General features: G+C 51.9%; 8 protein-coding genes across 8 annotated transcripts; 5 read left to right on the top strand and 3 right to left on the bottom strand.

Annotated features, from left to right (window-relative positions):
- Window positions 1–126: 126 nt before the first annotated feature.
- UHO2_02976 (uncharacterized protein) lies at window positions 127–1,620 on the top strand (the record flags this gene model as incomplete). The annotated part of the gene is made up of 1 exon (XM_041555764.1): window positions 127–1,620. The coding sequence occupies one exon, from the start codon at window positions 127–129 to the stop codon at window positions 1,618–1,620; it is 1,494 nt and encodes a 497-aa protein (XP_041411698.1).
- Window positions 1,621–2,219: 599 nt separating this feature from the next.
- On the top strand, window positions 2,220–3,566 carry UHO2_02975 (putative QCR2 - 40 kDa ubiquinol cytochrome-c reductase core protein 2; the record flags this gene model as incomplete). The annotated part of the gene is made up of 1 exon (XM_041555763.1): window positions 2,220–3,566. One exon carries the CDS (start codon window positions 2,220–2,222, stop codon window positions 3,564–3,566), a length of 1,347 nt encoding a protein of 448 aa, XP_041411697.1.
- A 336-nt stretch (window positions 3,567–3,902) lies between these two features.
- Window positions 3,903–6,305, bottom strand: UHO2_02974 (uncharacterized protein; the record flags this gene model as incomplete). The annotated part of the gene is made up of 1 exon (XM_041555762.1): window positions 3,903–6,305. One exon carries the CDS (start codon window positions 6,303–6,305, stop codon window positions 3,903–3,905), a length of 2,403 nt encoding a protein of 800 aa, XP_041411696.1.
- Window positions 6,306–7,011: 706 nt separating this feature from the next.
- On the top strand, window positions 7,012–8,672 carry UHO2_02973 (uncharacterized protein; the record flags this gene model as incomplete). The annotated part of the gene is made up of 2 exons (XM_041555761.1): window positions 7,012–8,235; window positions 8,586–8,672. 2 exons carry the CDS (start codon window positions 7,012–7,014, stop codon window positions 8,670–8,672), a joined length of 1,311 nt encoding a protein of 436 aa, XP_041411695.1.
- Window positions 8,673–11,505: 2,833 nt separating this feature from the next.
- UHO2_02972 (uncharacterized protein) lies at window positions 11,506–14,688 on the top strand (the record flags this gene model as incomplete). Its single annotated transcript, XM_041555760.1, has 2 exons — window positions 11,506–11,586; window positions 11,716–14,688. 2 exons carry the CDS (start codon window positions 11,506–11,508, stop codon window positions 14,686–14,688), a joined length of 3,054 nt encoding a protein of 1,017 aa, XP_041411694.1.
- Window positions 14,689–15,228: 540 nt separating this feature from the next.
- Window positions 15,229–15,954, bottom strand: UHO2_02971 (uncharacterized protein; the record flags this gene model as incomplete). Its single annotated transcript, XM_041555759.1, has 3 exons — window positions 15,229–15,290; window positions 15,408–15,513; window positions 15,640–15,954. The coding sequence occupies 3 exons, from the start codon at window positions 15,952–15,954 to the stop codon at window positions 15,229–15,231; spliced, it is 483 nt and encodes a 160-aa protein (XP_041411693.1).
- A 572-nt stretch (window positions 15,955–16,526) lies between these two features.
- UHO2_02970 (putative MTR4 - involved in nucleocytoplasmic transport of mRNA) lies at window positions 16,527–19,946 on the top strand (the record flags this gene model as incomplete). Its single annotated transcript, XM_041555758.1, has 1 exon — window positions 16,527–19,946. The coding sequence occupies one exon, from the start codon at window positions 16,527–16,529 to the stop codon at window positions 19,944–19,946; it is 3,420 nt and encodes a 1,139-aa protein (XP_041411692.1).
- Window positions 19,947–20,058: 112 nt separating this feature from the next.
- Window positions 20,059–23,433, bottom strand: UHO2_02969 (related to 5`-nucleotidase precursor; the record flags this gene model as incomplete). The annotated part of the gene is made up of 1 exon (XM_041555757.1): window positions 20,059–23,433. One exon carries the CDS (start codon window positions 23,431–23,433, stop codon window positions 20,059–20,061), a length of 3,375 nt encoding a protein of 1,124 aa, XP_041411691.1.
- Window positions 23,434–24,597: the final 1,164 nt, after the last annotated feature.

Here is a 24,597-nt window from a genome sequence, read left to right as displayed (position 1 = left end):
GATCTTGACCCACTGGTTCTTGCCATGGATCAGCAGGACAATAGCGATTCAGCTCGTGAGTAGACCATTTGGCAAGAATGGACTTCCGACAAACAGCACCTCCTGGACAACATTGAGACCACCATCATGCACTCATTGATGGTGGAATCCAAGATGCAACTTGATCTGATGGATGTCGATGCCACTTGGCACCCTAATGATGACCTTGAAGATTCTGATGATGACATGTTCGATCATGCTATCTCATTCGCGCTCATCAGGACTTATGACATCATCAGTCAGTCTCGATACACAGTTGAACGCCTTCAACTGCCGCAACGAAAGGATCCCCTCATCAACATGCTTGATCGATATGCTGTCATCAACCGCAAGCTCTTTCGAGGGGCTGTTCGCATGACCCCAGATGCATTCCAAGCTCTCACTTACAGACTCAGCACAACCAATGCCTTCAGATCAATATCAAGCTTTCGGCGTGTTCAGCAGCAAGTGGCAGTTGGTCTATATCAGCTTGGATGGTCAGGAAATGGTGGTGGAGTTCATGATGTTGCATTTGCCTGTGGTTGCAGTTGGGGCTCAGTTCATGTGTGGACAGATAGGACTATTGCAGGCCTATACAAGCTGAACAGTGAGGTAGTAACCTTTGCAACTGAAGACGAGCGTGCTAAGGCAAAAGCATGGGTTGCTGATAAGAGTGGAGTCAAGGAATGGTCTAGAGGATGGTTGGTGGTAGATGGTACACACATCAATCTTGCTTGGAAGCCAGCACTCAATGCTTGCAAGCATTACTCATACAAGGGTGATTATACATTCAACATTGCCCTTGTCTTCCTCCCTCATTCCTTGCACATTGTCGAGTCAGTGGTTGGACATCCTGGGTCATCACATGATGTGCAAGTCTGGGCTTCAGGCAGTGGTATTGTTGCGAAGCCTTGTTTGCATCTTGATGAAGGCGAGTTTGTCTGGGTTGATGCTGGTTATGGCTACTCCAGCTACACAGTTGGACTGTACAGCAACACTGCAGCTGCAAAGAGCAGAGATCTCCACTACTTCAACTATTCACTCTCCCACATTCATGTCAAGGCTGAACATGGCATTGCCTACCTCAAGAACTGCTTCCAATGTCTTATGGGATTTCAAGGCAACCTGTATCAAGAAGAGGACCATGAGAAAGCTGCACATACAGTCCAGGCTTGTATCATTGCACATACATTTGCAAGCCATTATGATCGACCAGATGAGGTGGCAGAATACCTTAAGGCATCAGAAACTCTATCTGAAGCTGAGGTGCTGGAGACCACGTCAGGGATGGAAGCATATCAGCAGGCTACCGAAGATGCAAGGATACAACAAAGGGAAAACCAGCAGCAATATGAACAGGAACAGGCTGCTGCCATGGAGGGCATGTCTCAGAACCAAGTCCAGAAGTTCAGGCAGGAGAAAGCACTGGATCTTAGGGAGGAGATGCTCACTGCACTCTTTGCTTCTCATGGCTGCCCTTTTGAGGACACAACAGCAGAATCTCAAAGGATGGGAATGACAACATTGGCCTTTGCCGAATGGCAGGAGAGACAAAACCGACAGCATGAGGCTTGCAGAAGACAGCGATCAGAACAGGTGTGATGTAAGCTATTTGCTTTAGCTTTTCAATCAAAGGTTTTGGCATTGTTCAGTATAGTGTTCAACAACGTCTGATATGATCACTTTGATCTTGACCTGGTGTAGGGAATCAGAGATTGTTTTTACCAGGCGAGTCAAGTGAAACTCCAAGATGCACGTGTCACAGGCCTGTGCAGTTTCTTGGGGCGTCAAAAATTGGGCCCAAACATATTTTCAAAGTATTGTGTTTTTAAAACTCAGAGATAACTGAAACCCCCTACTGTGATTATTTGAAAATTAAACCGGGAATCAAATTCAGCAGGATCGATATCGCCTGTCTGCTGCCTCTTTTGGCTTCTTCCGCTTCTGCTGCTTTGAAATCCGGCTTGTGTGCCTTGTTGGAAACGGTGTCTCCTTGCCCGCCAGTCTCTCGGTCGAGAAGCGTGCGAGCAAGCACGCCTCGCCCTCTGCCAGTCAATCTTGCAATTCTCGGACAGCGAGGTCGAGTTGAGTTGGGTTAGGTCTCTCGTCGCGATCCCGTTCTTCTTACTCGCTATCACCACTGCACCCCCTTCATCCATCCTATCCCGCCCGCCAACCCTGTCCGGCTTCTCTCGTTGAAGATGTCGTTCGCTCGTTCCGCCGTTGTCGCCCCTGTTCGCACCGCCCTCCGAACCGCTGCCAACCGCCAGCATCAGCGTGCTTTCACCACCGCCAACGCTTCCGGCATCAACATTGCTGCTGCCGACGATGGTGCATTGACCTCTTCCATCACCCTTGCCGTCAAAGCCGGTCCTCGTTACGAGAATGCTCCCGGTGTCGCCCACGTTCTGAAGAACTACCTTTTCAAGTCCAACCAGAAGCGTTCCGCCCTCCGTCTTGTTCGTGAAGCCGAATTCTACGGTGGTGTTCTCTCCACCGCTCTCACCAAGGAGTGCCTTTTGCTCACTGCCGAGTTCTTGCGCGGTGATGAGGAGTTCTTCCTCGAGGTTCTCGGTGATGTTTTGACCAGATCCAAGTTTGCTGTACACGAGTTCAACGAGGAGGTCTTGCCCCAGGTTCAGTCGGAGCACGCTCAGGCTCAATCCAACCCCGCCGTTCTCGGTTACGACCACCTTCTTCAGACTGCTTACCGTCAACGTGGTCTTGGTTCTTCCCTCTTCGCCTCGCCCCTTTTGCCCGTCACTCACCGTCAGACCGTTGACTTCGCCAAAGCCGCGTTCGCCAAGAACAACATCGCCGTCCTCGGTTCCGGTATCGAGTCCAACAAGCTCAATCAGCTCGTCTCCGCTCACTTTGGCGACCTTGCCGCCAGTGCGTCCATTTCTAGCACCGCTTCCAAGTACTTTGGTGGTGAACAGCGTGTAGCTTTCGCTCCCCCACACGGTGCTGAGAACACCCGTGCCGCTCACGGCCACTTCTTCATCGCTTTCGAGGGTGCTGGACACAAGGATGCTGCTGCTGCCGCTAACCTTGCTGTTCTTCGTTCGCTTCTTGGGGGTGAATCCTCGGTCAAGTGGAGCAACGGTGTTTCTCCCTTCTCCCAAATCGCTGACAGTGTTCAGGGTGCTCAGGCCAACGCTTTCAACCTTACCTTCTCCGATTCCGGTATTTTTGGCGCCCACGTCTCCGCACCTTCCACCTCCGTCCAGCAAGCCGCTTCCAAGGTCGCTCAGGCGCTCAAGAACGTCGCTGGCGGTCTTAAGGAGGAGACCATCAAGGCCGCTATTGCAAAGGCTAAATTTGAACGTGCTTCCCTTCTCGAGAACCGAACCGCTTCTCACGAGCTCCTTTCCGCTCAACTCCTCGATGGTGGTAAGGCTGCCACGCTTGAAGAGGCTTTCGCAGCATTTGAGGATGTTAAGGCCAGCTCCCTCTCCAGTGCCGCTGAAAAGTTGCTGAAGAGCAAGCCAACCACTGTTGCCGTTGGTGACGTTCACCTTCTTCCTTACGCCGACGAGGTTCTTTAAATTAAGGAAGCTACTTTGAAACAATTCGCATCGAGCGTTCCTACACTCATCATCATCATCATCATCATCACACCATATATAGTACGCAGATCAAATTCTATCTTTTGAGTTCCCATTCAGCATTACAGGTCTGGTGTGATCGAATGAGCTCGAGAGCGATGAGACGCGAGCAACCATATTCCCAGCATTTCACACAGTATCAGGTCACGGCCGCAGGAAGGGTGAAAAGCATGCCCTATTGCAATTGCACTAGGGTATCGTATGTGACTTGACCACACTGAGAACCCGAGTAGCTGTGATCTAGATAACAAAGAAAGTGCATGCTTTCTACTTCCATCACATCGAATCAAGCTGTCTATCAGCAAAAACAGGCCATTCACCACCATGAACCCTAACCCTGTGCACACAGATGGGGGGATTATTTGCCCAACCATCGACAAATTGCCACCTAACCGCCCCTACCCCGTATGGATACGTCTGTGCTTCTTCCGTCAGATTGAAAGTTTGCAATGTCGAACCGTTTGCTTTGAACTCGAAGGCGGCCAACAGCAGAGGTGCTTGTTCTTTGTACTCCTGCGGAACAGCGTTATAGAATGGTTCTGGGAGAAGAGACTTGAGGTACTCCTCTTGAGACTTTGCTTTTGAACGACGGTATTGCTGGTAGTATTGTCGATCAGACTCGTCCACTAGACCCCAAGCCATAATTCGTCTGGGTGCAGTCCTAGTCATCCCCGGCAAAGGATGTTCAACCATCAACTCCTCCACCACTTTGGGCTCCGCTAGATTCACCTGCAACAAGGAATTCCATCCTGTCATCCAACATTCTTCACCCAACCCAGCACCAGGAGTAATCGCCTTCACTGGATCACCAATCGGAACTTTCCTTCCTTGCGCTAAAAACTTGCCCACATTCCAGATACTATTAAATCTATACCCTCTATGCACAGTCCCCTCCTCCGCCACCCAAGCACCACTCGTCACAGCCGCCCAATCAACCTTACCCGTCCTATCCCTCGCATACTTTTCCAACTTATCATCAATCAGTTCAGACAAAAAGGTCTGATCGAACGCTTGACCCAACCTCGCATTCACTTCATCGTTGGCATATCGTGTGATGCGGGCTACTTCCTTCTCGAGCCGATCGAAGAATTTGCTATCCGTATCATCGGCACGTTGTTTCAGCTGAGAGCTCACTCGTTTGTCGACATCCCGGAGCATGCTTTCGACGGATGCTGAGACGGTATCCTGAATGGACTTGAGCTCTTCTTGTGCGAGACGAGAGACGGTGCGTTTGGTGGAGGCGGTGAGGCGCGAGATTTCGCTGGATTGACGGGAGTCTGCGTCGGCTTGGATCTTGGCTGCAGCCGAAGAGATGGAGGATGAGATCTGGGAATCGATGGATGACGATAGAGTGTCGAGGCGAGAGGTGAGACGGTTGAGCTCGGCTCGCAGCCGCTGGTTCTCTCGATCTAGTGAGGCGGCAAGTGCATTGGATGGATTGCCAGGCACGTCATCGGATGATGAGTATGGGTATGAGGGTAGACGTCCTGACAGTCCTCCAAGACCTGTGAAGCCATCGCTTCCACGGAGGCCCGGGAAGACGTAAAGCATGGCAGAGACAAACATCAGCCCACCGAGTGCAGTAAGCGCACCTTGAAGCAGTGAAGCGGAGGCGTTTCGCCCGGCCGACGACCACAACCGTCCAGGCAGCTTCGCAACAAATGTGAACAGCCAGGCGATGACAGAAGCGGCGAGCGACACGACCCCTCTTAGAAGCCGAGCGATGTGTGACGGTCCCTTAGGCTTTTGTGCTTGTGACGAAGACTTGTCGCTGATGGACTGCTGGATTCCATCGTCATCATCATCACCGACAGCGTCCGAGTCAGAAGCGCTGTCAAAACGGGTCTCTTTGCCGCTTACAGCTCCTGCATCTTCTTTGCCGTGATCTAGCGTATTATCGCCTCCATCGCCCTCCTCACTCGCCCGCTGTGCGCCGTTGGCTCTCTTCTTCCCACGTCGCTTAGACTGGCCAGCCATCCAAGTTGCGTTATCAACCCTGCCGAGCTCATAAGCGCCGAGCGAGTTCGAGTTTGAGTTTCTTGCTCTCCTTCTTCTCCTGGTCGGCGAGCCAATGTCATCATCATCTTCATCATCACTTGGTCTATACGGACGGTCGTCGAGGGATGTGCGAGGTCTGCGCTGACCAGAGACTCTGCGTGTGCCAGCACCTGGCCCCTGAGCAGTCGTTCTCTGCTGCTGCGCTTGCTGGTGTGCTTGCTGTTGCTGCTCGTTGTTCTGGAGCTGTGCGACCTCTCGTTCCTCTTGCTGATAGCTGTCGGTGAGGTCACTCTCGCTGGAAAAGATCGAGAGCGAGGCGCTGTGCGAGGTGTCATTGAACCCTCGCTGATCGCCGCGAAGAATCGTGGGCTGGTACTGTGGAGGGCTAGTCAAGCGGGATTGTTGGGAGGGTTCGCGAACGTAGAAGCTAGTGGAGTTTTCGCCCTCTTGTTTGATGCTGACGCTTGTCGAAGCAGCTGCTAGAGCTTTCTGGAGACTATTGAGAGGTCGTCGAGAGCGGAAGGAGGCTGCGGGAGGTGTCATCTGCTCTATTAGGTCGGGTGAGAGCGCTCTGCGGCCTGGAGTTGATGCTCTCTCGGCGAGGCGAGTTTCAGGCGTCTCTGATCTTCCACTGATCCTTGGCGATCGCCGTGGAGCCCCACGCCCAGTACGCGATGCCATGATGTGACGTAGCTACGCAAGCCGGGCTCTACAGGAGTTGAGGGTGCGTCGTGGCGGTTGTCACAGTGAGTGTCGGCTGCGGTATCTACTTTACAGTGATAGTGTGTTGCGTGAGCGTTGTAAGACCGCTTGACGTGGAGCGCTTGTGGAAGCGAGCTGAGGAGTAGAAGACTGTCTAGAATTGAGGGTATTTTGCCTCCGCTACTTGTACTAGCTGATGTGGTGGTCGTGTGATGAGAGGAAAGGTCACACGAGTGATTGCGTGCAATGAGCTGACTGCGCGGGACGAGGCTGTGGGAGTGGCTGTAGAAAGTGAAGGAACGATGTGCGTGGCGGATGCTGAGATGAAATGGTGCACACCATGGGACGGATGGAGTTGGCAAAGATGATAAAGTTGAAGCAATGCCTTGTGTGTGTGTATCCCAGAATCCGCACGCTCTCCGTTGCACTTTCTTCGACTGAGCATGAAAGGGATCGACGTGCCCCGGATTTTTGCAACTACTGTGAGATCCAGGATTCCAAACAGCTTTGACCAAAATTTCTCCACTTTCCTACGGGGAAATTCTTGGTTTCTTCGAACGCTCTTTTGATGTCCGTCTTCCGGTATCTCGAACAAGGAAGTTGACGCTGGGCATTGTCACTCGAACTACTTCTTCCGCTTCCGAATCGAACAGCACCATCTCGCACCTCTGCACGCACCGACAAGATGGCGACTGCATCTACGTCAGCAGCTACGGCTGCTGCACCAATGAGCGCATCGACTCATCTTGGCCTGCTTCCCGAGATTCCTCGTGCAAGCTCGATCATCGTCATCGGCATGGCGGGCTCCGGCAAGTCTACCTTCACAGCAAGCTTGCACGACCACCTCCACGAAAAGTCAAAAAAACAGCAAGATGAACGGCAACAACAACAACAGCAACAGCAGGCTGGTTCAAGCTCTGCGGTCACATCCTCGTCGTTCGTCTCTCAGACCACGGCACCTTACATGGTCAACCTCGATCCCGCTGTTGGTACTCTCGGTTACGAACCTAATGTCGACATCCGCGATACCGTCGACTATGCTCGTGTCATGGAGCAGTACAATCTAGGCCCGAACGGTGGTATTCTGACAGCGTTGAACCTGTTCACGACCAAGTTTGACCAGGTGTTGAACATCCTCGAAAAGCGTGCCAAGGAAGTCGACCACATTGTGTTGGATACGCCAGGACAGATCGAGATCTTCACCTGGTCCGCATCAGGCTCCATTGTGACGGATGCACTAGCAAGCTCGATGCCCACAGTGGTAGCATACATCATTGACACTCCGAGGACGACAGCACCAGCGACCTTTATGAGCAACATGCTCTACGCCTGCAGCATTCTCTACAAGACCAAGCTGCCATTCATCTTGGTCTTCAATAAGACCGATGCGCAGTCGCATCAGTTCGCTTTGGAATGGATGCAGGACTTTGAGAAGTTCCAAGAAGCTTTGGCAGCAGGAAATGCGACCGACCCATCCTCGACAGTGACACAAGAGGGCCTCAACCCAGGGGCACGTGACTACGACGCAGAAGGCAGCCAAGGATACATGAACAGCCTCATGAATAGCATGAGTCTCGTGCTAGACGAGTTCTACAAAAACTTGAGGGCCATTGGTGTGTCCTCAGTCACGGGTGAAGGGATGGAAGACTTTCTAGCAGCCGTGCAGGAAGCACGTCAAGAATACCTCAATGACTACCGACCAGAGCTCGAACGTCTGGCCAAGGAGCGCGACGCCAAGCGTGAGAGAAGCAAGAAGGAGCAACTCGCGCGTCTCATGAAGGACATGAAAGTCGGTTCAAAGTCAGCGACGCCAGGAAACAGAATAGCAACAAAGGCGGCAAGGTCGACCGAAGACTTGTCAAGACCGATCGATGAAGAGTACGAAGGCGATGGGCAGATCATTGAACCTGTAAGTCAACTACTGCCTCAGCTTGGGGCGAGGCAAGTCATGTGAGACTGCAGTGCCATACCGTCAAAGTCGGATGCCTGCGAAAGCTACTACTGCTTGGAGCTTGCGGAAGGGTGTAAAGCACGCTCGAAAGAGGATCATTTGACAGGATTTTCCGATGGCGTTGAAGCTCTTTTGTCGTCCTCCGAACTCCTCACTTGCATGACTTGCCTCTCGGATTTGGTTGCTTTGATTGCTAGCGTCCTGTGCCGCTCAATTCAGCATCTCGTCTCGTTCTCGACCTTTCCGTTTGTAGGCGTACTGACCCAAACCCCTTTCTCTTCTCTACTGTTCATCATGCTCATGCACAGGACTCGGATGAGGAGAAGCCGCACTACGAATACCCAGGGCCAGAGTATGATCGAGGCGATGGCACTGTGTGGCCTCGTCCCGGCTAGACAGAATCTTCTAGCGTAGGCTTTGTGTGCGATTGTATGTCCGCTCGAAATCAAAGTTGTTGCCGAACTTTTGTGCGACGATTCAATGGAATCAGTACACATTGTTCATGCCTCAAGGCAGCGTGACTCAATGTCGTCTCTCCTGTCGGAGAGCTGGGCGATCTCATATGTGTGAGACCCCATGTTCGATTCGCTGGAAGAGGAAAGATTTTCTGTTGGCCAGAGCTGGCATTCGGATGGCGTCGGGGGCCAGGATTCGGAGCTTCGACTCAAGTTGACGATTTGCCCATGTCGAAGATTCTGAGGAGCCTGGATTGGGCAAAAATGGGCTTGAAGCTGCTCAGGGCCCACAGCTTACTCTGAACCTGATAGCGAGCAAGATCTCCTTATCACATGTCAAGCGTGTGCGTGGAATTGATCTCTGCAAGGTCTACCGAGACCTCGTCCCGGCTTCGTGACAATGGGTTGGGCACAACGGTGCTTATGTAAAGTGTTTCACCTCAGATCTTGCTACAAGCAGGTTCCCGCCGCCATGCGAGATGGCTAAGAGAACAACAGGTAACAATGGCTTACCACTCTGCCATGAAACAGTGTCGGACAGATATCGCTGCGGGCTTTCATCCACCACATTGCCAAGGGTGGACATATGCTTCCCTTGCTGCTACGTCCCGCACCTGCATGAGCGTTTTTAAGAAAGGAATCAGTCTGCAGAGCGGAGTTGAGTCGAGTATGCTTTTTCGCAAACTTTCGCACGGCCACCACCCTTTTGGGCTTGATTGTATCAATGGGGTGCTCATGTAGCTCTGCTTTAGCGAGGTGGGAGCAGAGAAGAGTGTGAGCTCGACTGTTTAATGCTGTAGCGGAACCATGGTTGAGACTCTTTATTTCTTGGTTAGTTGTTAAAGCGAATAAAGTTTTAGCATCAGTCACGGCAGCAGTAGCGTTTCTAGGAGGATGGTGACGCCTTCCAGCATCTCATGCAGTTGGAGCCACGTCTGGAGCCTGCTTGTCGAGCTTCAAGGACCTCATGGGTCTTTGCCTGCAATCCACTTAGTATATACAATTTCGGTTATGTTTCGTGCGATTGAGTCTAGGCAGGGACAAGCGAAAGTCGAGAACAGCAACAAGACCCTGAGAACGACCCTGAAAAACTGTACCCTGCGCAAACACACGCAACTCCAAAAAAAACAAAAACAAAAACAAAAACAAAAAAAGAGCCCTTCTTTGTCTTTGATCTGTACTCAAACAACAGATGCACGCCCGCATCTGAGTGTCAGAGTGTACTTGCCCAATCACACACATCTTGATCGCGCAATCGTGAGTTTTGTCTCGCCTTCCTCTTCGCACGTGCCAACAATAATCTGCCCCGGCACATTGAGGTTCTTTGTGACTTTCCCCATGCTTTTTTCTGAACCGTTTAGGAGCGTTACAGCCGCCGCCGCTTTCTTTCCTCTTTTCTGTGTCTGGAAGCCAGTCTATTTCGATTCCTGTCTGTCTATCTGTCTTTCTGTATCTGTCTGTCTGTATCTGTCTGTCTATCTATCTATCGTCGGCTATTCCGAAAAGCTGGGAAAGACCTTTGTCTCTCTCTTCTTTTGGTTTGTTGTCCCGTCCATCCCTTGGCTTCTGATCTCTAGAATCGTCTCTCCCACAGAGGCGCACAGGACAGTAGAACAAGAAGACAATAGCGCAGATGTGTTGCTTCGGAGCCTCTCCGAACGGGTGAATGTGCGTGCGCATTTGTATGGGCTTTGCTCGCTTGCTTGTGTGGGTGGGTTCCGTTTTGCCTCGTGTCTTTGCACCCACGTTGGCAGTAAGATCTGGTGCACGGTTATTGTGTCATTGCTCTCTTTCCGCTCTGGACCTTGCCTCTTTCCGCTCTTGCTCTCTGCCTCTCTCTTCTCTTCCTTTCTCACTTGCTGCGTGCGCTCTTGCCTCCTCCGCTGCCACAACGGCTCCCGCCTCTGATTGTTCTTCGGCTCTTCTGCCTCTTCTGCCTTTTCTGCCTCTTCTGCCTCTTTTGCCCTCTTTTGCTTTTCCCTTTCTTGTCACTGTAAGATCGCATTCTTTCCGCCCTTGGACTCAGCTCGACTCGGGCGGAATTTCGCTCTACGAGTCTGGCCCATTCTGAGCTTTTACCGCCTCTTGCCTTGCATCCACTGTTGATCCTATTGCTGCTGCTCCTATTAGCTGCTGCTCCTCTTCCTCTTGGTCTGTTCTGCCGCCGGTTGTTGCAACGTTTGCCTGCTTCCTCCCTTTCTCTGATCTTTCCAGAAGTCACAAATTCGCATCGGTTCTGTTGCCGACTGCTGACTGCATCTTGGTTACGCCGACGTCGCCACCATCCGAGCAACTTTCTCGCTCACCTCGTCCATTCCAGCGACCAACACCAACCTGACTCACTTCCACCTCATCCTTGCTTCGCATCGCCGTAAGGTCATCACTTTTTCATCACCTCATACAACTGTTTCATCATACACGCCTCTTCGCAGCCTCACTACTGGCAATCGACAGTCTCGACTTCCCCATCATCCATTCGCGCCACATATGCTCCAGAGACAACCTCGATAGCACCGCTTCTACGCATCCCAATCCGTCTACGCTGCCCATCTTCGTCTCTTTGTCCAAGGCTACCCCACCGACTGCGCCATCGAACAACCATCCTATCCTAGTCAATCTGCTGCCAAAGCGTCACACGCAGGTCAGAACGAGAAGCGCTCCATCATCTAAGCACAACCGGTTCAGCTCCAAGATTAAAAACGGCAATCTGCAAAGGTGCGAGGATCACGCCGAGCATATTTTAAACTCACATCCTCCTCGAGTAGGCCGTGATATGCCAGAAGCAATGAGTAGCAAGGTCGAAACAAGTGTCGCCGATCCAGGCATGGATGCCTCGCGCAACAAGCGCAAAAGGGTATGTAGCATGCCAACTTGCAGCGACCAAGATGCAGCTCAAGACGCTCCTGAGACAGTTCCGTGAAGGACAACCACTGACATGCTTTCCTCCATCGCTCTGATGCTATCAATCAATCCGAATCAACAGATCTGGGCTGCTTGCGAGCCTTGCAGAAAGCGCAAGTCCAAATGCGACGGCCAGAATCCTTGCGCAGGATGCGTCTCGACCATCAAGACGGCCATGTTGCCTATCAATGCCACCACTCTGGAAACGGGCGCCATCGATAAAGCCTTGGTGCAGGCAAAGGCACAAGAACTCTGCGTCTTTGACTGGAATCGCAAGCCTCGTGGACCGAAGGGCAAGAAGGCTGCCTTTGCTGCTGCCTTTGGTGTCCAAACAACAGGCAGCATCGGCGCACCACGCAGCCATGCCAGCGCAGGTTCAGCATACATCGAGGCACAGAAGCGCGTTCTTGACAATGTACATCCCAGCAACGCTCACCGGCCCCGCCCTGACATCAAAGGCGCATTCACATTCTTAGCGCCTGATGCCATGTCCCCCGACTCCAGCAGCAATGCTTCGCCTGCGCATAGCGCACCTTGGCCAGACTCGTCACCCTCTGCTGCAGCTGAGAACGCCGCCCCTCATTACGAACACTATCCCTCAGGAAGCAACGTGCCACCAAATAACAACCCAAACATGCAGTATTCTCATCTAGGCTCCAATGGTCGACCCGAGCTCTACCAGAGAGATTCCAATGAAAGCAGCAACTTTTCTTCGTCCGAGTACAGCTCGCATACCTTCAGCGGACGCCTTTCGGAATCCAATACCTCGATCTCGACCTTTTCGCCACCCATCGTTCCAGGACCTTCTTCAAGACCGATGGGCACCGAGGAGCGACCACTGAAACGCACTTTCGTGTACTTTGGCATCGACGACCGCGTCAGCAAAGCGACGCTCAGCGCCTGGGACGCCCTGGCCGATAGTGCCAGTCATCCACGCTCCAACAGTGTCTCGAGCATGCTGCGATCGCAAAACTCGGCGGGGACCTCCCCAACCGAAGTCAATCGGAACGGCGCATCGCCAGCACAGTCGCAAGGCTCTGGCGGTCTTGTAGCTGCCTCTCCTCAATCAGATGGAAGCGTCAACTACTTCAACGCTGCTACCAAGCTGTCTACTGCAGGCGGCGACAACTGCGACATGCGCTACCACGATCAGTCCATGCTGATCAACCGCCTCAAGCCATACTACACCGAGAGGGATCGACCTTTTGTTGCCTTGGCCATCTCGCAATTCGAGGCACTCGACTCGTTTGAAAAAATGATCCCCTCCCGCTATCTGTTTGGTTCTGCGCCAGGCGCCGGCGGTCGCGACCCACCAGCGCATGTTCTACTGGCGCTGCTTGCTTTCCTGGCGCATCGTGCTTTGCTTCTGCCCGACAGTATGAACATCGAGGACCTTGATCTTCAGGCAGGAGACGTGGTCATGCGATGTGCCAACAACTACGGCAGGCTCGAAGGTGATGATCGCAAGCAGATGCTCTCGTTCGCTCGACGCAGCTGGGGTCTTGCCAACGACCTAATGCTACAAAAGATCCGCAGCGGTGATGTTGATCCACGTCTCATCATGACCGGCATGCTCTTGGAGATGGGTGCAGGAGAAGATGGTCTCAGCAGCAAGGGTCTTGTCCAGCGCAAGATGTGGCTCTTCCGTCTCGCCTACTGTTGGCGACTCCACCAGCTTGACGCCAAACCCGATTCGGAAAGCTGCAACACGCCCTGGGATGGTCCAGAGGTGTTGCAGAGGGCTCTCGAGATCTCTGGCGGCTCAAGCACCGATGACCCGCAAGCACCGCTCCCACGTGCAGCTGATACAAGAACGATGATCAAGGATCCCATCGAGCTCGAAGCACTCCGCAGGCAGGTATTTCTCATTGTGACAGCGGCATACTGGGTGCAGACAGCAGAACTGCAGGTACCCAAGTTTGACGTCTACACGATGGAGCTCGAGCCCGCCAGTGCAGATGACTACATCCATCACGGATCCAACTGGACGCCCAAGGTTCATCCTGCATCCAACGGCTACCTGACACAGACTCGAGACCTCATCTTCCGCACCTATGGTAGATTGACGCGTCTGTTGCACACGCCGCTCGCCGACATTTGCACAGGTCACTCACCTGAACCAGATCTACAGCATGCCATTACTGAGATGGAGACAACACTCGATTGGCTCGTCGAGCGCATCGGCTCGGTCACCTACAAGGGTCCCGAAATGCCATTGCGGGTGGCAGCATTTGTCCATTCGCGCATAGTCGCTTTGCTCATGTACCGCCTCTTCACTTCCATCCAGGCTTTCTTCTTCCTGTTCCCGGAACGCACCACGGCCAAGACGGACAAGTCGCTGCGCATCGCCTCAACGCTGATGCCTACGGGCGAGAGCGAGCAGCGCTCCAACTTTGAAATGATTGCCGGAAACAACTGGGCACCGGAATCAGAGAGCGAGGATGACAGTGCCATTGGACGTGACTTCCATGGCAGGAAGTTGCTATCGCGCCCTCAATTCTCTCGTCACCCAATGAAGGCGTCAATGGCAGTTTTGTGGGAGACGGGCGCTGTTGCCAAGCGATTGCTTGAGCTGCACAGAGCCCGCGATGCCGCACTGAAACCCATCGAGGGCAATGCCAACAACGAGTGGAAGAGCGGCCAAGGCGAAAAGAGAGGCAACGAAGTGGGCAAGACGATGGACGCTTCACTGCGAGCAGTGCGTTGGCCTCGACACTTGCGTCTGTTTGCACAGCACGCCTACGCCATGGCTGCGGAAGCACACGTTGCTGGAGCTTCTTGGCTCGATGCATACGGCGAGAACGAGAACCCTGGATGGAAGAATCCAGCCTCGTTCGATCTGCTTCCCGAGTTCAACAATGAGCATATTGAAAGCGGATTGTGGGATACCGGAGATGCATTCTTGGAGCTCCTTGAGGCTATGGCCAAGATGGGCAGTACACACGCTCGCAACATTGAGGAATCGACGTTGCGATACCGACAGGAGCGCTGGAACTGGGCCAAGCGATATCAGCAGCCTCCCAGTGGCTTGACGAGCATGCTTAACCCCAAGTAATCTCAACACATTCACACTTGTACACTATATCATTACACACTTCTCATGGGCATTCGCAATGATACCACGTTACCTTGCTACCAGTATCGAGTCTTAAGCGCGTGTGGTGCACTTATAGTGCAATCTTATGGGCAAGTTGAGAAGAGATCAGGAATTCTGCAGGACAAGTTTCTTTATCCGCCGACTTGAATGGAGTGGTGCACGATCGAGTTGGAGTGTTGAATGGCTGCTCCTGTAATGTTGAAGTGGAAGTGCAGACCTCAAGATGGGGAGAGCGCTGAGTCTGACTCGCGCTCAAGAATGAGGCAAGACAAGCTGGCTTGGGCGGCTAGGGGACGGATAGAAAGCGAGCAGGGTTCAGATTGGGTATGCCATTGGGCATAGTCACAAAATAAAAGAGTGGAGCGATCGAACAACTCAAGATGATGCATCAACATCCACACTCAACGACGACCCGGTAAAATGTCTGTAGAAAAGTGTTTGAGAAGGTCTAATGTACAAGGAAGGCTAACGTCAGTTGATTTGCCAGCAGTGAGAGCGTTACAAGCCAAGACGACGCTCCATGACGGTGTGCATGCTGGGAACGTTGGCTGAGATCTCGGCTGTAGAAAGGAGGGCGCGATGTGAACATGAAGAAGTGAACGATAGTGTCAGCAAACAGGGCTTCCTCCGAGAAAAGCCGCGGACGATAGTCCGGTGTGTGAGAGGGCAAGACTTACAAGGCAAGAAGTCGCGTGGCTCGATTCGTTCATCATCACCATTCAAAATGTCGAGGTGAAGCTTGGAGATCGAGTTAGAGCTTCTAGTTGGGTCGAAAGCAGGGTTCTATAGAGACATCAATCAAAGCCAAAGCAAACGATCATCGGATCAGCAATCCAATGATTCATCAAAATATCTATACCAGCTCATAGCATGCTGCTGACCCAGTCTTTCTTTGCGTGTGATACCTACGTAACTGACAATCTTTCGCTCCATCAAAGTGTGTGCCGGCGCACCAAGGCCATGAATGTTGCGCTGCATGGTAAGCTTGAGGTTGTCTCGAGTAGCTTCCCAGTTCTCGAGTCTGTTTTGGACAGGGTGATGCGAGTGTGTTGATACTTGGTGCAAGACATTCTTGAGACCATGACGCATGGTATCATGAATACCAGTGTAGACCGGGTGTGAAGTGGAGGAATTGGACGAGGTGGATGTATGGGCAGCATAGCTGGGAGGCACAAGAGCATAGCTCGGCTCAGGATGCGACTGTGCTTGCGATGTGGAGCTCATCTTGTACGTGTGTATGAGGTTGAGGCTGAAGATGAGGGTGGTGATGACAGGAGGAAGAAGGGTGTCGATGGGGGTTGATGTGTGCTCAAGTCGTCAAGTGGAGCCAAGTGTCAGTTTGGCGGGTCCGTGTGTAGCGCTCAGCCATTCCAAAGTTGCGTGGCCAAAAGAGACACACACACTCGCGCCGAGTCGATCACGATCAGAATTCGTCAACAAAAGACAAGGTCTAACATCCTTACACTGCCAATTACGTAAGCATGACAGGTTTTTTTTTTTTTGCACACTGTGTCGAGTGCGGAAGCGCCTTGAAATTTTCGGAAAAATAAAAATAAAAAAAAATAAAAGGTTGAAAATTGGATGCTTTGCAGTTGAGCTTCTTGCGAGAATAATTTGGTATGGCAGATCAGTCAAAAATTGCATTCTTCTCATCAGCAACTCGGACCCTTCAAGGATAGCTAAAAACTCAGCCGCCGACAGAAAAGGGTCTTCCTGATATATCGCATCTGCCGCCACTGCCATCCCTTTCTCAAAGCCACCACCACCACCATCTCAACTTAATTTCAGCGCCCACCATGGATCCAGACGGCCTTTTCGACTTCCTCGCACCAACAGAGGCCACGCTTAGTCCTGCCACATCATCCGGCTCCTCGCCTTCAAAGAAGCAAAAGAAGCGAAGCAAAGCAGGCGCTTCTTCTTCCTCATCTTCAAAAGCGGAAGCGACGGCGAGCTCGTCAAAGGACAACAAAGCCTCAGCATCCAGCTCCAAGAACGGCCATGCTGCTGCTTCCAGCAATGCTGATGCCAATGCAGACGATGCTTCCGTGGACAGCTCCTCACCAGCACCTGGCCCATCGAAGCGTCAGAAGCTTGATGCTGCCGCGAAGCCAGCTCCGGTACCAACAGTGGTCACTGACGAGTTTACAGACGAGGCCACCCAAGCTATCCCACTCCAAGGCGGTCTCGCTCCTCCCGAGTCGCCTGATGACCAATCTTTTGCTGCTGTCAGCTCATCCACTGACGCTGCCTCCAATGCCGACAAGAACGCTGCTGAGAAGAAGATGCACGTCACCCACTCTGTGCGTCATCAGGTCGCACTTCCTCCCGACTATCCATACATCCCCCTCTCTCAGCATGTACCCAACGACCCACCCGCCAAAGAGTACAAGTTCACACTCGACCCCTTCCAGCGCAACTCGGTCTCTTGTATCGAACGCAACGAATCAGTCCTCGTATCAGCACACACTTCCGCCGGTAAGACCGTCGTTGCAGAATACGCCATCGCACAATGTCTCAAGCGAGGTCAGCGCGTCGTCTACACCTCACCCATCAAGGCGCTTTCCAATCAAAAGTTCCGTGAACTCACCGCAGAGTTTGGCGACGTCGGCCTTATGACCGGAGATGTCACCATCAATCCTTCCGCCTCGTGCCTCGTAATGACTACCGAGATTCTGCGTTCTATGCTATACCGTGGTTCCGAGATCATGCGTGAAGTCGCCTGGGTCGTTTTCGACGAGATCCACTACATGCGAGATAAGGAGCGTGGTGTCGTTTGGGAAGAGACCATCATCTTGTTGCCACGAAAGGTCCGCTACGTCTTCCTTTCAGCCACCATCCCCAACGCCATGCAATTCGCAGAATGGATCGCACACACTCACGCTCAGCCATGCCACGTCGTCTACACCGACTTCCGTCCCACTCCTCTTCAGCACTACCTCTTTCCTCAAGGTGGAGAAGGTATTCACCTCGTTGTTGACGAGCGTGGCACTTTCCGTGAAGACAACTTCCAAAAGGCCATGGGTGCTCTCGCTGACTCGAAAGGCGAGGACGTTGCTGATCCCAACGCCGGAGGCGGCAAGCGTTGCGGTCAAGTCAAGAAGGGTGGTAACGGAGGCAAGAAGGGTCCCTCGGACATCTACAAGATCGTCAAAATGATCATGGTTAAGAACTACAACCCTGTCATCGTTTTCGCTTTCTCCAAGCGTGAATGTGAGGCACTCGCACTCCAGATGAGCAAGCTCGAGTTCAACACCGACGACGAAAAGGAGATGGTCTCCACCGTCTTCACCAACGCCATCAACGCCCTCTCCGAAGAAGACCGTGGCTTGCCTCAGATCGAGCACATTCTCCCTCTCCTGCGACGAGGTATCGGAATCCATCACGGTGGTCTTCTTCCCATTCTCAAGGAAGTCATCGAAATCCTCTTTCAAGAAGGTCTCATCAAGGTCCTTTTTGCCACAGAGACTTTCTCCATCGGTCTCAACATGCCTGCCAAGACCGTAGTCTTCACCGCAGTCAACAAGTGGGACGGAAAGGAGTTCCGTAATCTCACTTCGGGCGAGTTCATTCAGATGTCAGGTCGTGCCGGTCGACGTGGTCTCGATGACCGAGGAATCGTCATCATGATGTTCGACGAGAAGCTTGAACCTAGTGCAGCCAAGACCATGGTCAAAGGTGAAGCTGATCGTCTCAACTCCGCCTTCCATTTGGGCTACAATATGATCCTCAACCTCATGCGCGTCGAAGGTATTTCGCCAGAGTACATGTTGGAGCGCTGTTTCTTCCAGTTCCAGAACGCTGCATCAGTACCTGCGCTCGAAGCTGAGCAGAAGGCAGCTGAGGAGCAGCGCGACTTGATCAAGGTGGAGCGAGAGGAAGAAGTAGCAGAGTACTACGATGTCAAACACCAGCTCGAGACACTGCGCAAGGATGTGCAGACTGTCATCACTCATCCATCTTACGTGTTGCCGTTCTTGCAGCCAGGAAGGTTGGTCAAGGTCTGCCATGAGGATCTCGACTTTGGTTGGGGTGCTGTCGTTTCGTATGAGAAGCGCTTGCCGAACACACCAGGCAAGCGCGGACCAGCGATTGATCCTAACGCACCTCCACAAAACCAGTACGTCGTTGATGTCCTCCTACACTGTGCATCCGGTCCAGGCTCTTCTTCTTCGGACAAGGACAAAAAGGGGGGCAAGACCGACAATGGCGCTCCCGCTGGCAACTTCCTTCCCTGCCCTCAAGGTAAGAAGGGCGAGATGGTCGTTGTACCCGTTCTCTTATCGACGATCCAGTCTCTGTCCGGTATCCGTATCTTCCTGGCCAAAGATCTTCGCCCTACCGAACCGCGCGAGACGGTCCGCAAGAACCTCGTCGAAGTCAAGCGTCGCTTCCCCAAAGGCGTACCCCTCCTTGACCCCATCAAAGACATGAAGATCAAAGACGAATCCTTTGCCCACCTTGTCGAGAAGATCAAAATCCTCGACGACAAACTCTCCTCCTCTTCCCTTCGCAGAGACAAAGACCTACCGCGACTCTACGCTGCCTACGCCCAAAAGCAAGAAGCGGAAGAAATTGTCGCCGGAATCGCCAAGAAGATCGCCGCCGCTCACTCTGTTCTTCAACTCGACGAACTCAAATGTCGCAAGCGAGTCCTTCGTCGACTAGGCTTCACCACCTCTGACGATGTAGTCGAAAAGAAGGGCCGTGTAGCGTGCGAAATCTCCACTGGAGACGAACTCTTGCTCACAGAGATGATCTTCAACGGCGTATTCAACGATCTTACCCCGCCACAATGCGCCGCTCTACTCTCTTGCTTTGTCTTCGGCGAGAAATCCACGACCCAAACCCGACTAAACGAACAACTAGCAGCCCCGCTCCGCATCATGCAAGAAACAGCTCGTCGAATTGCAAAGGTCTCGATCGAATCCAAACTCCCACTGGTCGAAGAAGAGTACGTCTCCAGCTTCAAAGTAGAGCTGATGGATTTGGTTATGCAGTGGTGTAATGGAGCCAAGTTCGCAGAGATCTGCAAGCTTACGGACGTATTTGAAGGTAGTATCATTAGGTGTATGAGAAGGTTGCAGGAGTTGATCAGGCAATTGGTTCAGGCGGCCAAGGCGATCGGCAATGAAGGTTTGGCAGAGAAGTTTGAAAAGACTCTGGCAATGTTGGAAAGGGAAGGAAGCATCATTTTCTCTCCTTCCCTTTACTTGTAGTTTATCATTCTATGGAAGAAGCGTCACTCTTTACGTTCGCATACAGAATGCAACTCAACGCAGAGCAAAGCAGAGTGTGATTGTGCGTGTGATTAGAAATGATTTGTGAGTTCTACGAAATGGCTGTGAGAGCGGGGATCTGTGCTTGTTGACGAGCAACATCAACCAACCTCCCATCGACAAGAGGAGAGACAAAAGCGAGATTAGACGTATCATCACCATCTCCGCCCTCCTCCTCCTTCCCACTTCCATCCTGGTTCCCATTCCCAACACTAGCCCCATTCTTCTCTCTCTCCCCGTCAACTCCTGCATCTTCACTAGCGGTGGTGGTAGTGGAAGCCTTAATGTCCTTCCTCAACTGTTCCATCTCCTCCTGATTCAAATGGAAGCTACTTGAAGCCACTGCACCGTGCTTGAAAGATGAGCTTGCGATTTCACCTGCTTTTCCACCGAATTCCCCTCCTTCCCTTTCCCGTCTCTTCTTGTGCCCATTCTGTCCCGAAGGAGAAGCGGCAAGTTTATCCAACGCCTCATCCTGTCGAGCAATAAATCCCTCCAATGCAGTCAGCAACCTCTCTTGCTCCTTCAGACCGAGATCCATTCCACCGGGCAAAGACTTGGCTGCTTCTTCGAGCTTCTTAAATGTAGCGCGAAGCTCACTCGCCTTCTTGACAATGTCTTGTGACAATTGAGTAGGTGTACCTTTGCGCATAGCTCCACCGTTCGCACCAGACCCGCTTCCACCAGCAGTAAGGAAGGCAAGTGTAGCATCGTCATCCCCCTCATCAACCGCCATACTGCCCAGTGCGATGTTTGCGCCTCCACCCCCTACCTCCTCTTCTTCCTCCGCAGCTGTAGCACTGGCGTTTGGCTCACCATTCCCACTGGGCTGAACGTAAAGTCTGCCATCCGGATCAGCAGCTTTCGTCACTAAAGTCAGCAGATCTTTGATCTGAGTCGAAAGGCCCGATACAAGGGAAGGATCGAAAAGAGCATTATCGATCTTCAGCTGCTGCTCTCTCTCATCCCCGCCTCGTCGCGTACGGGCGCGTTTGGCAGCAGGAACACCCATATCCACATCTCCTCGACTCGCGTCTGCATCAAACGATCTCGTTGCGGCATGCGAAGACGTAGCCAACCCCGCGCCGGAACCGGAGGTAAGAGGCTCATTGAACCGCTTGCTAACCGAATCGAATTTGGAGTGATGCTCCGATCCCCCCACATGCAAAGCATCTCTAAACCCGCCGGGCGATTGATCAACTACCATTCGCCACATGTTTTCCTCGCTAGTCAATCCTAGCGAGTCAGACCGACCAGGTGAAGCCCGCTTGACTGGGGTAGATGGGAGTTCGGTGACGGGTGTATCGACCGCATTATGCTTCATTGCCCGCTTGAGAAGGTTGAGTGAGCGAGCGCGAGTGATGGCGATCCTGGTACGTTTGCTAAGTGTGTTTACTTCTGCTCCCTTTTCTGACCCTTCCTCTTCCTGCTTCATCTCCACACTCGCAGCAGCAGTGGAAGCATCGCCATCTTGCCCTTCGGCCTGCAACGGCCTAATCTGCTTCATACGCCATAAATAGCTCGCACCTAACAAAAACTTCCTCACAATGGCCGACATTAACTGCCCATTCTCATGATCCACTACAAACTCACCCCTTTTCAACGCCTCGAACCCATCATATCCTTCCGCTAGGTACTCCCTAGTAACCACCCTGTAGGTTTTCTCCATCTCCAGCGGCCCCCGGCTGACCAATGCAGGTCGGTGCACTTCCACATCGTAGCCTCCACCAGGTACTTTGGTTACAGAGAACCTGCGAAGTTTCCCAACCTCACCCTCCCCAGCCGTGTTGGGTACATCTACATCCATCTCCTCCCCCTCCTTCTCTGTCCGCTGCTGATTCTGAGAAGGAGTGGAATCAAGCGGATTATCCAACAACTCAACACTAATCAGCCTTTTGCCCGGCTCCTTCCTCGAATCCCACTTTACCAATAACCCGGCCACTTGTGGAAACCTGCCCTCCTGCTTCGGATACATACTCAACCCGTTCTCCAAAGCATCCCAAATATCTTGACCCTTCAACTCTTTACACACCACCGCATCTTCAAACGGCAAAATCTCCAACACATCACTAAGAGCAATCTTGCCCGGTCCATACATCTGATCTCCTCTTAAACTCCCGCCGCAGATGATACAACAGTCCACCTCTCTAGCATCCGCAGGGCGTCTTTCGCTAAGCTCTCCTCTATTGTCTCTTTCTCGTAGAACCTCTTCGTAGGAGTTCATAAGGACATCAGCGACAAAGTTTCCAAACGCAGATTCATCCGTACGAACTTTCTCGCTTCGTACATCCCAAGGTGTAAGCGTGTACGCAACGCTTTGGGATGTAGATTTGGAGATTTTGGCTAGGAGATCGTCCAACATAGACTTGAGTTCCGGTGAAGTAGGATCGTCAGGTGAAGCACGGTACCGTTTAACACTAAGACTCTTGATCGTCCTTGTTCTAATGGCGTTGTTGTTGGGTTCGGAAAGTTCGAGCTTGAGCTCAGAAAGATCCCTGAAATCGGTTCCGGATTTGACGACCATCGCATTAGTATCCTTTTCCGTCCCTGGCTCCCCTCTGGGAAACTCATCACCGGTATAGCTAGCCGCACCATTGCCAACGTAGTATATATGATCGTGACCACCCAGCACCAGATCCACCCCATGCTTAGTCGGGTCCGCACCAGCAACAGCCCCAATAGCGTTGGCAAAATCGATATCGTTCGGCAAACGACTATGTGTGATGGCGATCACCAATTCGCACGCTTGTCCCTTTGGATCTCGTAGGACCTGACTAAGTTTCAGAGCGGTTTTAAGCATATTTCGATACATGAATTCTTGTGGAAAGGAAGGTACGGTAGCAATCCACTCCTTCTCCACAATCCCAATACATCCTACTTTTACATCCTGCACTGTCGTAGTCCAAGATCTCAAGGTCCCATCAACTTGTCGATCATCTTGCTGTAAATGCTCATCCCAGTCGCCACCGCCCTCTTTCCTTGGGTTTGTATCCACGACATTACTAAACAGCCACGGGAAATTATTTTGCGCCATCAGAGTCTGTAAATGCGGATAACCGAAATCCCAATCATGATTGCCCAAGCAGGCACAATCCAGATTCATAGCATTGATGACTGGGACCAAGTGCGTGCCTCGTGTAACACTGCTTTCAACAGAAGGGGAATAGAGGTCGCCCGAGAAGAGGACTAGTCCTTTTCGCTCGCGAGAGTTGCTATGCGCGCTCCAGTCTCGAGAGGTGCCGAGGTTTGAGGAGGAAGAGGGTGGTGGGGGAAGGTTGGAAAGGTTGGAGAGTTCGCCCCACGATTGACGAATGGATTGGATTTTAGCTGCGAATTGGTCTGCTCCTATTGTACCACCGGTTTTCTTGTCTTTCTGGCGCACGCGATAGATGTCGTTGAAGTGAATGATGGGGATCGTGATTGGCATTTTGGTGGTGACTATTGATGGCGCGGTGAATGGATGCAGGTGATGGATACGACGATGCGTCTATGAAGCAGTTGATGTTGGTGGTGCTCGTGGTGGTGCGCCAAGATGATGTCTGCTGATGGGAAGGAGGAAGGAGGAAGGAGGAAGAAAGGGTCCAAGAACGAGCGTTTGAGTTGAAGATGCGTCAGCATCCCAACGGGATTCACGGGGTCTGCGGAATCATATGGGGTCCACAGAATTTAAGCGATCTAATAATTAAGTAAAGGTGCATACAGGTGGCGACACATGTGGGATGCATAGGAGTTGTTACAATAATGCACAAGAGGCAACAACACAGGAGTAACATGAGGAGTGACACATCACACATTTGCACAGGCTGAAGGAGATTGCTAAGTATATATATGACCATGTACATAGCATCACATGAATATAACACAAGCATTCAAGAAGTAATACAACTGCATACAAGAGCTTGCTAGTGGCTCTGATCAGTCACGTTTTATCTGCAATCTTCAATTGATTAAGAGTCTGAAGCTCTACCAACTAAGCCAACCAGGACCATCGACAACATGGTACAAGAGGCCGAAGCTCAAGCTGTCACAAGCAAGGCCAAAGGAGGAAGAAAAGGAAAGGTAATGCAACTGTGAGCTGTTGACAACGAGGCCACCAACGAGTCAGACACCGAGGTGATTGATGACGACACCGAGGAAGAAACTGACTCTGACTCAGATCACAACAACAATAGAAAGCCATACAATTTTCGTACTCCAGCAAAACTACTTGAGCCCATCCCAAAACTCACATTGCACAACTATTATAGTTGGAATGCCCATATCAAGTCCTTTCTACAATGTGTTCCTCATGCCATGAAGCATCTCGATGGAGCATATGACAAGAAACATCCCAAATGGAACTGCACATTCGATGATGCTTTGACAAATGCATTATGCAGTACCATTGACACCACCGGAGAATACAATATCAATTACTTGATTCTTGACATCATCAGGGAGCACCATATGTTCCATCATGTATGGAAGAAGATCGAAAATGGACTCACCAATGAGGCCACTGCCATATCTCATCATATTGCATTAATCGCTCAGCTAGGTGAACTAAGGATGCACAACTCAGACGTACAAAAGCTTATCCAGGAAATAAGGA

This window comes from Ustilago hordei (assembly GCF_900519145.1).
Source record: "Ustilago hordei strain Uho2 genome assembly, contig: UHO2_contig_04, whole genome shotgun sequence".
NCBI lineage: Eukaryota > Fungi > Basidiomycota > Ustilaginomycetes > Ustilaginales > Ustilaginaceae > Ustilago > Ustilago hordei.
The sequence above is the reverse complement of the archived record's forward strand: the minus strand, read 5'-3'. Positions and strand labels throughout refer to the sequence as shown.